Below are 13913 nucleotides of genomic sequence, written 5' to 3' on the forward strand. Positions count from 1 at the left end.
ATGCCTGTAGGACTTCAGTCATTATAGATCATGTAAATGTGTTTTGGTCCAGCTTTAAGGGTGGAGAGGTGGGTGGCCAGGCCGAGGCATGTGCTGCGAGTCTGACATCTGTTGCTTCTAGGGCTAACAAGTGGAATGTTGTCTTGGAAATGCTCTTCTGCATTTGACTGTCCCGTTTTACAGTGGTTTACAGGTACTTAACAGGAGTTACACATCATTGTTACTCAGCCAACATGCCAACACATGCCCTGACATCTGTTAATCCTGTGCCTATGAAAACAAATTTCTTGCTCCATAGAAGTTAAAGCCCAGGGATTTCTCTGCTATTCCAGTTTACACTGAAACGTGTTGCCTGATCGCACCTCAGTCAGTTTGAACACTGACAGACACATTGTGGGATCAGACGTTATTAGTCACTTGCCACATTTTCAAACACATAATCAAAGTGACTTTAATGAAATTAAAACAAGGTTTTCAGTTTCTTTTTTTCTTTCATGTGCAAGCCTGCATGCCTCTGTTTATACACGCTTGAATTCAGTAACACTTCATATTAAACTAGGCTGGCTAAAAAGGGGGAAAAAAAACAATGTAGACAAAGCCCTAAACAGAAGCAGTGCATACAATGAATGACTGCAGAGCTGAAAAGTAAACCTAGGCAGAATGAAAGTAAATAAAGTTTAAATCCTCAATTCATTTTCAGAGGAAGGTCTCCTTACAGTATTAAACCTGTGGCAACTAATACAAAGTTCTCATATATCACTTACCAAAACCTTATCCATTACAATTACTTTATAGTGTGCTTGGAAAATATCAAAAGTATAAGAACCTATATTTGTTATTCATGAACTTTATTTGCCTTCCCCCACCCTTAAAAACAAGGATAATTGAAGTATAATATGTAGAAGCCTTTTCTGTATGCAGAATTGAAGCCAGTGTGTCAAGATGCTTTGTTATTGTCCAGTTGGTCTTCATGTCTGGAGTCTGTGACCGTCTTTGTGTCCACTGCAGCTCACTGCGTTTTACAGTCCACATCCCCATCACAAGTCACCTTGATCTTTTTAAGCTCGGTCTGCAGTTCCTGCTCCATGGCCAGGATCTCCTTGGGCTTCTTGTACTTCAAGTGAAGGGTCAAAAACAACACACTCAATATCAAAAAGCCATTGACCCAAACTCATCATTCCATTTTTTTGTGTGCATCAGCTTTCCAAATGAAAGCTCTTCAATCGGAAAAGCATTACTACTATTACTATAATCATTACTACATTTGATTGCTATGTCAGTTAAACAAACTTAACAAACAAACTTAAACAAAAGTAATAATGCCCTCAGTGTGCCCTGGATGCTCCCCTCTCATCCCATCTATGCACATTAGAAATAGAAGCCACTCAACTTACACTGATGATCAATGTATTATTGGCATGGGCGAAGCTGAGGGCAGAGCTGTCCAAAGGCAACTGACACCGATCCAAGTCTGGGATAGAGAACTTCTTGTAATACCTGAAGAGAGGGAATCAAAACTGTAACTTCACAGTACGTAAATACTATGTGAACCCATCATGCCTATATACGTTTAGGAAAGATGCCTTAGCAAATCTTAATTGTTAACTGAAAACCATCCTTTATAGATCAGTCTCAAGACAGGATGGGTGAGCATCAAAGTCTTTCTCCACAAAAAGAGACTGCAGAGAAGCTACACAAGAACTGATGGAAGACAGAGGAAGCTATTCAGCCCATCAAGGCTCATCTTCTATATCCCCCAGAGTGTTATCCAGTTCCTTGTTGGATGGTACTGTTAACTATGATCCCTCCACTCACACAGACACGGCCGCTAATTTCCTGTCCCGTTGACCTTTGTGGTAAACGTCATCATGACTGAGGTCAAGCGAAGTCTATCCACGGTGCAAGGCATTTTTTACACTTCTAAATCTACATTTGGAATGATGATAGTGTTATTACATATCAACAACGATTTTCCTTTTTTATTTGAACCAGTTGTGAGTGACTGTTCCAGTTTTTTCAAGAGTCAAATCAGAAAGCTTCCCCAGACAAGACATTCTACTATATCAAAAGGTTTTTGGGGGTTTCTAGGCTTCGGTTCTGATGGTTTGGGATGGAAACAGCTCATGTTTTCTTGGATTGCATAACTGAGTAAAAAAACAAATGTACAAATGTACCCAGTGGTGGAAGTTGGATCTTGAAGTGGCACAACACAATGTAATTGTCTCCAACGTTTTGTGGAGACTTGAGGTGCAGGAGCAGCCCATGACTAATACTGGCATCCCAAGGGCTAAATAAACTGATTGTTATTAGGAAGTCATGTTTTCCAAGCAATATCTCTGAAGTGGTAGGCAGCCTTCAGTGCAGGGATTTGCAGGATTTTCTGGCACACCTGAGAAGCCATCAATAAATCAAAGTAAAGCACTTTTTTTTTTCCCCCACTCTCCCCCATAATATTATCATTTATTTGTCTTTCCCCGGTACAGTCGTTCCTGAAGCAGTGTCAGTGAGCAGACGTAGCACGTGCCCATACGTGCACCTTAGATTTCGTATTCAGTGTTATGATGAAAAGGCAGCCTGCGGGAAGGGGACATTTCTCGTGCCGCTCCTGCACCTGTACAAACCACAACGCCAATCACAGATGGCGATAAAAATCCGATTTTAAAAAGTGCCATGGATTGTGTGAAGTTGGAATTCTTTTGATCATGTTTACCAAGACTTTAGAGGTCTGCAGGTTTACAAATGTCCTTTATAATAGTTACAGAAGGACTGTTGTACAAGGCCACTCCAGAGCTTAATATAAGCACCTTTAGAAAATGTAATTCAGTCTCACAAACCTAAGGAAGGCAGGTTGTGCTGGAGGAGAAAGCCAGCACAAATTCAGGATGTACAAAACACTTCAAGGACATTAGCGATCTGCTGATGAGGTTGCTGCTGTCTTGGCATCTTTTCTAAAGGCCTGAGTTACAATTGTATTCCCTAGCCAGACTGTGTACAGGAACCCTGGGAAATCAAGCTTTTTCGGTGAAAGCAAATTATTTAACAGGGGAGAAACTGTATCCTCTGTTAGAATCTCACCAAGACACAGGGATCCCGGCACTCTTAAAGCAAGACTGAATAGCGCAGTGGGGCTGGGATAACACTTGAAGAATCCTGCACCAGAGTTCGGCCTTTTCTGGGCCCTGATCTAGTCCAAAGACAGATATTTCTGATTCTTACTAGGGGAACCTTATCTCTGCCGTATTGAATTCTAGGGAAGTATCACATATCCTTGTTTTATTTTTCCAACCAGTGCCAATTACACATGCAGTCTTTCTTTGATCTGGTGGAAAAAACAGGTTCTTTGACTATAATGCATTTATCCTATGTCAATAGTGCCATCTATGGGGGAGATTGTAAATTACTTCTTGATTATTTCTGCATTACCTGAATAGGAACTGCTGCTGAGCAAGTTGCACATTTTACACTTACAGACATTAGAACATAACTCTGGCTATTACAACAGTGGCTCATCTAATCTATTCAGCTCAGGAACTTTGCCATGGTCCATTCTAGTGACTATGGTCTTTGTATCGTTTCCTAGTTTTAAAGGTGAATGCCGGGAGGGCTTCATTAAGGATGGGGGTAAAAAGGGAGATATTTTAATTACTTTTTGTTGGTTGTCCGGACGATACAGCTTCGTTCAGTTGGTTCCACAGAAACGGTGTAGACATCTTTGGGATAGGGGAGGTTGCGTATTCTCCACTGAAAACTAGTCTTGGTATCTTTGCGCATAAACAAAGGCTGAAACACAAGTGTAATGGTTATATATTGCATTAAATACATGCATTTCACATCTGAAATTAGGATTGCATTACATCTGATATAATTTAAGAAGAAACAGAGAGTTATAAAGTTAGCAGGAGAATTGCAATTGCAAGTGGAACAAACATACAGTACAAACTACTCCAAGGTAACAGGATTTTAGTACAAATACATGCATTTATCTTCTCCAGGAAAATACCCTAGTAAAAGAGTGTGTTTGTCTCCAGGTGTCATGCTTACATTTGAGCTGTTCTCCTTTATGAGCTCAGGATCCAGAGCAGCCACAGTGCAGGGTGCTGTCTCCCCCACCTCAGTCTCCCATGGGCCGTGCGCACCCAGGGCATTCTTCACACGCCATTTTCGAACTACAAGAGTAAAACAAGAACACAAGGACTAATGACTGCGAGCACATTTCATTAGATTAACTGATTTATATACATTCGTGGTATGTTTGTATGACGATTTTAACGGTACTGGAGAATGCGGGAAGCTGCTGGAACAGAACCTCACCGATCAGTGCGTCTGTCTTCGTGTCGTACTCTTCTGCCAATTCTTTGCCGTCAAAAAACAGATAATGTACTTTCCTTTTCCCTGCCACACAACAGATACATAAAACTCACATTTTAAAACACACACGAATGCACTGCTGTTTGTGGATTACTTATTTTAAGACACTTGGCAAAGACAAGTTGAAGGAATGTTCATAAGATAACTTGCACCCAGAATCAATATATTTGAATCAGACAAAACAGGCCAACAATATCACTCCAGTCTCTGTAGTTTCTAATCTGCATAGCTGGAATCAAGTTCCAACATTTTGACGCACATGTGCATGAGCCCATGCTTAGCAATACAATACAATATGTAAAAACGTAAAGTATAGACTATGAAGTGTCGTCAACGCCGTAATTAAATTATATTATACATTGAATACATTTACCATCCTGTAATAAAGCTGTTTTCTTGGCGTTTTTCAGCGAGTCCAGCCAGCACTGCACCGCCATGTTGACCAAACCGATACTTGCCCTACTTCCGCAACGCTGTGTCGGTAGTCAAGGAAACCAAAACTGTTAAAATACAATTTAATGCAAATACCCTACTGATCGTCTTATGAGTATCTATAATTACACCAAAATCTTTGAAAATTATATTGTATATATTAAAATAACAATTGCCATTACTTGTTTTTACTGTTTAGACCATGCATGTTGTAGTTGACCCGGAAGTGGTTTGATATTTAAACTTGTAACTTTTAAGGCAGTTGTGTGTAACGAGGTAAGGCTGGTAATTTTGTTTTTTTAAACAATGAAATGATGCAGTTGTATTATTTGAATGCGAAATATTTAAAAATAATTAAACATAATGAAGCTCCATAAGGATAGCTTGTTTAAACTCAGAAAGCGGTGAACACTCCCAGTATCTAGTGGATCACAGGAAGCTGAGATCAGCTGTTCTGCGCACATTATATTTGTTTACACTTTCAGCATGATTGCGGTACGAAGTTACGGCTACAGTATTTCTCATTTTAACCAAATAATAAATTGTACCGATTTAAATCTAATCAGACTACTGAGTTACGAGGATGTTACTGATCGGTCATGCTCCACAACACAACACTGAGCATTCACAGAAATAGTGTTGGTTTAATAGGATGTTTACTTTTCCTTCTCGACTTTTACGCGAATTCCTGCTGTTTTGCAACTGAAACAACGCATTCCTATGCAAATATGATTTCGATGATCTACCAAAAATAAACATCACTGTCAAATATTATAAAAACTGAATTCTGATCCATATTCCAGTTCTTTTCAGGCCCTGTCCGTCACTCAGGCTGGTGGATGTATGGAAGCCCGTGGTATTTTGAAAGCATTTCCCAAAGTGAAGAGGCCAGGCGCTCCTACAAAGAAGGATGAACCGGTGAATAAAAGAAAACAGGAGGAAATGGTCAGCGGTAAGTCATGTCAACCAGCCTTCACTTCACAATCGCACACCTGAAACTACAGGGGGATGCAGATATGAATTCCTGCTTTAAATATCTGAAACACTTTCTCATGAAGCATCTCTAACTCACAAGTGAGTTGGAAATGAAAAGTGCATTGTGAACAAGGTAACCAGATAGAATTTCTGTTCTTTTTTAGGTCATTGGTTCAGTGGTGTGTCTGCGCACATCATCCCAGCTGGGATTGGGAATGCCAGGACCACCATCTTTCAGAAACAAATCATCCAAAATGGTGGCCAGGTCAGAGACACATTCTCTCCCAGTGTCACTCACGTCATTGTGGATGACTCCATGGACTGCCACCGTGCTTTGCGCCTGCTGAAGATTGACAAGCTTCCCCCGGCGGTTCAGTTGGTCAGATGCTCCTGGCTGAGTCTGTGCATCACTGAAAAGAAGCTTCTCAGCACTGCTGGCTACAGCCTCTTCATGATTGACAGGTGCAATTTAAAACTGCTGTTGAACACAAAAAGACCAGCACTGTTTCTTCACTGACATTCACAGGATGGTTATCTTCAGTTTGAAAGTTTATAAACTCAACAAATTCAGTTAAATCAATGGTAATCTTTACAGTTTTCTCTAGACTAAATCTACAGTCAATGACAAGTTAACACTGATAGATAAGTATATTATGAATATATGTATTTACCAATTAAAACAAGCCTCATACAAAAGGACAACCGTACAAAATAAGCATCCTGGTGCCATTAAAAAGAAAAAATCATAGAACCTTTTTTCTCCTACATAGTCGTCTGCTTCACATGTGATCTTAGATGGAGGATTAAACATAACAATGGATGAAGCTGCGAGAATCTATATTGAACTTGGCATGATTTTAATATTCAGAAATTCTTCACTCGAAATTAAGAAATGTGACAGATTTCAACTTGAGTCATTATTCACGTTACCAACGTAGCTTATTAGCTAATGTATTATTATAACACATGGTGCTTTAAGTAAGGGAGACTTAAAAGAAGTTAAAATATAATTTCAGCTCCACTCCACATCTCAGATCTCAGCTGTTGCTTTAGCTTTCATATTTGTAATTAGCTAGCCAATGTTAACTATTCGGGGGACCCAATTGAATAAATCTATACAATACTATACACATCTATATTACCTACTATTGTATTCTGTACAATTGTATGTAAAATATACTGTAGTAGCTGTGATGTACTGTATTATGTATTATGTCATAAAAAGTTCTATGTAGGAGATAGTCCTTTTTTTTGCACCAGTAAAAACTAAATAAAATACATTTAACATTTAATATTCAATGAAGTGAAACAGAATCACATTGTTTCAAATCAAGGGATTATTTCCCCCCCACACACTAAATATGCTCTCTGTTTAAACAATTCCATTCAGGCACCTGGATTCAAGTCATGAGGGTGCAAGAGCAGATTCCCAGCCTGGTGATGGACCTGTTTTGGGGACAAATGATAGTCTGCCGCAGTTTAATACTGATCTGAACAAAGAGAAGAGCACCATTCAGCACACGGTTTGTCCACAGGAGCCTGCAGCACCATCCACACTTCCTGCTAGTCTCCGAGCACAGGTTTTCTGCCTTTGGATGTTTGATTAAACTTTCACTATTTTGTTTTTTAAACATAAACAAAAATTAAGACTGAGAGGTAAAGATATTCCCCAAATAACATTTTAAGACGAAATACCAGCATGGCCCTATTAAAATGTTGTGTGTATGCATGTCACTACATTTTCTAAAAATCCAAATAGACAGCATGAGATTTCTAGTTATAAAAAAATACACTTTGTATGGTTCAAATGCAAAGACTAGGGGCCGGATTAAATCAAAACTTTGACCCACCCAAAACTACAGATCTGTACTCGGTTGCGGTTTCATTTTCAGTTAGAGGACACTTTCTTCTAATCAAACCGCTATGAAGTACAGGTTTGTAGTTTGCTATTAGCGGGTGGGTCAAAGTTTTGATTTAATCCGACCCTAGAAGTACGAAATCCTATGGCTTTTTCAAACTCTTTAAATAAGAGTATCAACAGATGCATTGGAACATTAAGTTTGAGGGTATATTTTGTGTTTGTTTATTTTGGTGTGATTTGAATAGACCTGTGATGATGAAGGGAGTGATGCAGAAGAGACGAGTGTCTCCCAGAGTGACCTGGAGGCTCTGATCTCAGGGCAGTACCCCAGTCCTGGGAAATCCAGCTCAGCACAGCCCTCTGTCTCTGCGAAATGGGTTTGCGCTAACTCCTCCCAGGCCAAGAAAGACAATCATAATCAGCACATCACAGACAAGCTCGAGGTTCTGGCCAAGGCCTACACCCACCAGGGGGACAAGTGGAGAGCGCTGGGATACTCCAAAGCCATCAACGCACTGAAGAGCTACCACAAGCCTGTCACTTCATATGAGGTGAGTCACAGCATAACACTTAACAAGTCCATAAGGACTTAATATAATCTTGTATAATACAAAATGATGGTTCTTTAAGGTGCGGTGACTTTCATAATTTTTGCTTGCAGGAGGCCTGTAAGATCCAGGGCATTGGGAAGCGGATGGCAGACAAGATCAAGGAGATCCTAGAGAGTGGCCACCTTCGCAAGCTGGACCACATTGGAGAGAGTGTGCCAGTGCTGGAGCTCTTCACAAACATCTGGGGGGCTGGGGCAAAGACTGCGCAGATGTGGTACCAACAGGTAGAGGAAAGGAGGGGGGAGTTTAGAATATACTCTGTTCTTTAACCTTTTAAAATGAAGATTTTGGGATGTTCAGAATATTGCTGTACCTTTTAACTAATCTTTTAACCATCTGCTTTATATGAAGGGATTTCGCACTCTGGAAGACATTCGTACCAAAGCCACTCTGTCAAGTCAGCAGGCAGTTGGACTGAAACACTATGAGGACTTCCAGGATCGCATGCCAAGAGAGGAGGCCGCTGAGATTGAAAAAACGGTAAGAGCAGTTTAGTGACGCTGCATGAAACCGAATATCGACTAAACATATCAAATGACTGATTCTGGTTGATTATGACTTCATGTAATACATTTTTCTTCTTTCTGGCACTCTTATTATCTGGCCACTAAGTGTTTTTCAGCACTTACACATTTAAATACATTAATTGTATACATAGGTGTGTGTAGTCTTAAATCTATGCAGTTTTTACACAGTTTTCTTGATTTAGTACATGTGTGTAAAAGTATGACTAATTGGTACCAATTCAATTCCTTCAATTAATATAAAAAGAAAAAATATTCAAAGTCCACCTCCAGATGCCATCTGTGCCTGCTTTAGCAATAACAATGTAGCTGTGACGTTTATATAACTGATGTGGAAACTTGGTTTGAAACCCCTTACTTGTGTTAACACTGTGGGAGCCTTTCATTTTTTCCCGTATACCTGTTCAGTGGAAAACACAGAAAGCCCCTTTCTAAACACTGTCAATCTAGTTCCCCTTTAGAGCACTGTATTTCAAATCAAAATAAGAAAGAGGGGGTAAGTGTGACTGACAGGTCCAACCGAGCTGCCCCGCCTCCTTATGGTAACCATAGCAGCAGCAGCCACCCCAGTCCTGTCAGTCATCTATGGGTCCTGGACCTGAAGAATACAGACCCGTCCTGGGGACCTCCAGCCCCTCTTTCCCTGGCATTCCCCCTGCCCTCAATAAAAGCACACAAGAAAAGCAGGTTTGAGAATCTCGTCCCACCTCGCAAGTCAATCAGTACAATCCCAATTGTCACTCTGAGAGTTGGGGACTAATCCTATTGTTTTTCTTATGGGATTACTCGTCCTAGATCTCTCACTCCCTTTGGGTCTGCCAGGGAGAATGGGAGGATTAAGGGGATTAGCCTGTGTCCTCCTAACTTGTCAAACTAAGATCTAAGGAGCCATTGACTTTTCTGCCTTGAATGAGAGGGGCACCTAAATAATAGTAATAATAAAAGCCTTTGGAAAAAGAAAAATGTCTAAAGGAACAATGCGATTTGTTTGCTGTTGTTCCTTTAACTCAGATGAAAGGTTCAAAGAGGCTCTGGGATACAGGCTGACTGAGAGGAAGCATCTAAGGAGAGAAGAAGGAGGCTTTGGGTTAAAGAAACCATCTTTTCTCCTTTGAATGAAAATGTCCATATTCTATTCAAAAAAGGGCGAATACATGTTTCATCTTTGGTTTTTTGTCTCTGAAATGAACTCATTTCAGGAGAAAGAATCCAGGTTGACTTTTGTGAGGTCTTTACACAACTCAGAATTGTCTGTTCCTAAATTACCACTATCCCCGAGCTCATAGTAGAATATCTCAGATTTCAAATAATCAAAAAGTCACCCGTGAAGTTGCTCACAGTAAATGACTGTATTTTATTTAGATTGGAAAGGGAAGGGTATTTTTTTTTTTCTGCTGTAAAAACATGCATATAGAATGTCCCTACAGAATCTGCGCTGAAACTGACTTCTTCAGTTTCGTTTTCACTCGTATTTACTGCAATGTCTCCTCTTCTTGATTCAAAGCCTCTTTTTTTTTTTTTACTAATCCCAGTGAATCAGTTCACATAATTTAGGTGGATTTTTTCCTTGTTTTTTCCTTTTTCCTTGTTTAAATGAGAGCTGACTGTCATGCGTGCACTTGATCTTTTGTGTCCTTTGGTCTTAGTTCCCCAGTACAGCTTGAAATAGATGTTTGGGTTTATTTCTGATCGTTTCTATCAGGAGTTTGAATTCCTGAATCAAATCCCCACAGGCTAAAAAGATTCAGTTATTTGAACCCATTCATTTGAAGTGTGATTGAGGTTGCTCTTCTTTGAATGTTTGTGTTGTGTTATGGCGACAGGTGAGGGAAGCAGCCCTGCGTTTGAATGGGGGGCTACTGGCGATGGCGTGTGGCTCGTACCGCCGAGGGAAGGCCTCTTGTGGAGATGTGGATGTCCTCATCACTCACCCCGATGGCAAATCTCACAAAGGAGTTTTCAGTAAAATACTGCACAGTCTCCATCAAACTGGTAAGATGACTTGTCCAGGTTGTTCCAAAGCAAACAAGAAAAAAAAATAGATGGACTGAGCAAAAACAACTTCATTATCTCCAGTTTTTTTCCTAGAACATGAGAGAGTGTACAAACAAGAGGAGGCCTTTCGAACCATCGTGCTTGTTTGGTGTCCATTAATAACTCAGTCATCCAAGGATCCTATCCAGTCTATTTTTAAATGTTCCCAAATTGTCGCTTCAGCCACATCGCTGGGGAGTTGGTTCAGATTGTGACGCCTCTCTGTGTGAAGAAGTGCCTCCTGTTTTCTGTCTTGAATGCCTTGAAACCCAATTTCCATTTGTGTCCCTGGGTGCGTGTGTCCCTGCTGATCTGGAAAAGCTCCACTGGTTTGATGTGGTCAATGACTTTCATGATTTTGAAGACTTGAATCAAGTCCCCACGTAGTCTCCTCTGTTCCAGGGTGAAAAGGTTCAGTTCCTTAGTCTATCAGTAGGAGATTCCCTTCAGACCTGGAATAAGTCTGGTTGCTCTCCTCTGAACTGCCTCTAGAGCCGCGATATCCTTCTTGAAGTGTGGAGCCCAGAACTGTACACAGTATCCAGATGAGCTCTAACTAGTGCATTGTATAGTCTGAACATTACTTCCCATTTCATTTTAAATTCTACACTTCTGACAATATACCCTAGCAAGAGTTTTGTATTGCAGTCATTATGGGGACAGTTTAGGGAGATTAGAAAACAATGTCAATGTCCTTTAGTATTTTTGGGGATCTGCCATGTATGAATTAATCTAGACCCCTGTGTGTAAAGAATTGGAAGTGAGTACAGTGTTTTCCTCTTTTGATAAAAGGCTTCCTGACAGATGACTTGGTGAGCCATGAGGAGAACGGGGAGCAGAAGAAATACCTGGGGGTGTGTCTCCTTCCAGGCCTGGGACACCGCCACCGCAGGCTGGACATCATCGTGGTGCCTTACAGTGAGTTTGCCTGCGCTCTTATGTACTTCACCGGCTCGGCACATTTCAACCGCTCCATGAGGGCCCTGGCCAAAACCAACGGGATGAGCCTCTCCGAGCACTCACTCAACAAAGATGTGCTGCGCACAGGCAGTGTGAAGGTCAGCACCGGCCTGCCCCTGCCCACGCTTACGGAGAAAGACATTTTCACTCACCTGGGCCTGCCCTACAGGGAACCACAGGAGAGGGATTGGTAAAACAACCATACGCAGCTGTCTAACAATTTTACCTTTGGTTTTATTTTGGTCTTAAGGATCTTAATGGTGTGTTCCTTGGCTTGTCTTGGAGAGCTGCTAGATACCAGGTTTATTTGTGAGCTGCAGGGGAGGAATTCAGGGATTTTTTTCTTTTCATTGTTTTTTTTTTTTTTTTTTTTTTTTAAGGAAAATTAAAATGTATCATGATTCTCTGAGAAAAACCTATAAGAAAATATGTTTGTACTGGGATTGGTACTGGCTCCTCTATAAACAAAGCATGTGAAGGCAGGGAGTATTCTTTATGTACTGGAAACTCTTTTTAATAGGCTTTCTTATCAAAACCTTAAAACTGTTTTTGCCTTCTATCTACTGTCCTGATCTCAAGCTATGTATGTAGGTCTGAACTATTTTAACCTGTGAGAATGCACAATAAATTGACCAGGTTTAAACTAGACAAAACCTGCATTTTATTTACATTAAAAAAGGGAAGAGGCCTCTCCATGGGGAAGCTTTTATGATCATGAAATGTGAATGTTATTGTTTTTAAATATTAACTGCACTGTAAAGTAAATAAACACTATTTTATATCCTATTTTATGCCTGCTTGAATTCTATTATGAAAAGGACTTTCCAAGACCAACAGTTTATCCAGATCTGTCAGGGTTGTGTTTCAGCTAATTTAGTCTCCCAATGGGAGTTCAATCTTGTGGGGTTAGAATTGTTTAGGGATTGTACGCCATCGTGTGGATGAAAGTATTATAACAGGGCCCATTCTATAGTACTATAACAATTTGAATAACATCTTTAGTAGAGACTGATGTAGCGTTGTCTCTAATTGTGTTCATACTCTTGATGAAGTTTGACTAAAAGTTGATTTACCAAAGAACATTTGGGTGCGTATTCATATTTTTCCAGAGTAAAGCTAAAAGATAAAATTGTATGAAAATCATGTAATATACAATGGCATAATGTACATATTCAAATGTATTTACATGGATAATGAATGATATAGACTAATGCTTCTGTGGCAATCAAGGTTACTTCAAATAAGTTATTAAAGTCCAGAGATTGAATTAAAGTACTCGATGATGAAATAGCCATTCAGGAATTAATTGCAGAGTTTATTGTCGTCATATTAGTATAAGAAATAGATAGTGTTTTAAAGTAGACGCGTCTTGTGCAATTTTAACAAAACTAATCATACTTTAAGGTCATTACTAAATGTCCTAGACTATTTGATTACATATGTGGTGTGCTTGTGAGCAGATGGGATATGGGTGACCCTCAGGTTCATAATCTGAGTGTGTCACTTGACAATGACTATTTTGAAAAGAAAATGGTTGATTTAAAAACTATATATTTATCTTTGCTTAGTACCACTAGCCTTAAGATTTTTGATAGGGTCTGTTAGTAAATTAGTTATACCTTGTTAAAATAGTTGACAGTCTTCTAATTATGCCCTTTTTAATTTGAAATGGTTTTAAAATAAGATTGTTTACAATTCATTGCCCTTTGTATATTGATCTGTATATTCTGAAATATTTCACTACCCTAACCCAAACCCTAATCTTGACCCCACATGCATGTCTAACTTCAACCCCAACTTAACTCTCAATCTAAAATCATGTGTAGGTATAAACCTGACTTACAATCCTTATCCATCCCTTACATACAATGCCTAAAAGCTATACAAATAAAGTTTGTGGCTTTTAGATTTTAAAGACTATCAAAATGTGTTTTTGAAGTTCTTTATAATTTAGTTTCATATTTAGATGATACTACGGTAGACAATCCCTCAAAATGAAATCCACTCTAGCATGAAGTGAAAAATGTTTTTTTGTTATTTTGATAAATTTCCTCTCTGAACTCCAAAACAGCTTGACATTTGGCTTTATCAGTTATTCTGCTCTAATGAGGAGTTTAAGTAATTACATTGTGTAATACTGCTCTCTTT

At 39.6% G+C, this 13913-nt stretch overlaps 2 protein-coding genes across 4 annotated transcripts; one reads left to right on the forward strand and one right to left on the reverse strand.

The window, feature by feature from the left end:
* Positions 1 to 425: 425 nt before the first annotated feature.
* dpcd (deleted in primary ciliary dyskinesia homolog (mouse)) lies at positions 426 to 4847 on the reverse strand. The gene is made up of 6 exons (XM_066693964.1): positions 4742 to 4847; positions 4312 to 4392; positions 4042 to 4166; positions 3647 to 3780; positions 1395 to 1497; positions 426 to 1114 (listed from the first exon to the last, which is right to left on the reverse strand). The coding sequence occupies exons 1-6, from the start codon at positions 4803 to 4805 to the stop codon at positions 1010 to 1012; spliced, it is 612 nt and encodes a 203-aa protein (XP_066550061.1). The 5' UTR covers positions 4806 to 4847; the 3' UTR covers positions 426 to 1009.
* Positions 4848 to 5024: 177 nt separating this feature from the next.
* On the forward strand, positions 5025 to 12551 carry poll (polymerase (DNA directed), lambda). Of its 3 annotated transcripts, none has more exons than XM_066693959.1 (9): positions 5025 to 5076; positions 5604 to 5752; positions 5940 to 6237; positions 7166 to 7355; positions 7882 to 8187; positions 8298 to 8471; positions 8599 to 8727; positions 10595 to 10763; positions 11598 to 12551. In XM_066693959.1, exons 2-9 carry the CDS (start codon positions 5644 to 5646, stop codon positions 11957 to 11959), a joined length of 1737 nt encoding a protein of 578 aa, XP_066550056.1. In that variant the 5' UTR covers positions 5025 to 5076; positions 5604 to 5643; the 3' UTR covers positions 11960 to 12551. The 3 variants fall into 3 exon arrangements, with proteins under 3 accessions (XP_066550056.1, XP_066550058.1, XP_066550057.1); XM_066693961.1 differs by having other exon boundaries at positions 7166 to 7298; XM_066693960.1 differs by lacking the exon at positions 5025 to 5076 and adding an exon at positions 5198 to 5295.
* The last annotated feature ends 1362 nt before the right edge of the window (positions 12552 to 13913 follow it).

Source organism: Amia ocellicauda, chromosome 20 (assembly GCF_036373705.1).
Source record: "Amia ocellicauda isolate fAmiCal2 chromosome 20, fAmiCal2.hap1, whole genome shotgun sequence".
In the NCBI taxonomy this organism is placed as follows: Eukaryota; Metazoa; Chordata; class Actinopteri; order Amiiformes; family Amiidae; genus Amia; species Amia ocellicauda.

What these genes read in the sequence shown, in the direction of transcription:
- poll (XM_066693959.1), top strand. Translation starts at nt 5,644, where the DNA reads ATGGAAGCCCGTGGTATTTTGAAAGCATTTCCCAAAGTGAAGAGGCCA. An exon ending in CGCAGATGTGGTACCAACAG is followed by an intron (nt 8,472 to 8,598) that starts GTAGAGGAAAGG and finishes CTTTATATGAAG; the next exon opens with GGATTTCGCACTCTGGAAGA. An exon ending in GCACAGTCTCCATCAAACTG is followed by an intron (nt 10,764 to 11,597) that starts GTAAGATGACTT and finishes TTTTGATAAAAG; the next exon opens with GCTTCCTGACAGATGACTTG.
- dpcd (XM_066693964.1), bottom strand. Translation starts at nt 4,805, where the DNA reads ATGGCGGTGCAGTGCTGGCTGGACTCGCTGAAAAACGCCAAGAAAACA. An exon ending in AACAGCTTTATTACAGGATG is followed by an intron (nt 4,393 to 4,741) that starts GTAAATGTATTC and finishes GTTGTGTGGCAG; the next exon opens with GGAAAAGGAAAGTACATTAT. An exon ending in TAAAGGAGAACAGCTCAAAT is followed by an intron (nt 3,781 to 4,041) that starts GTAAGCATGACA and finishes CTTGTGTTTCAG; the next exon opens with CCTTTGTTTATGCGCAAAGA.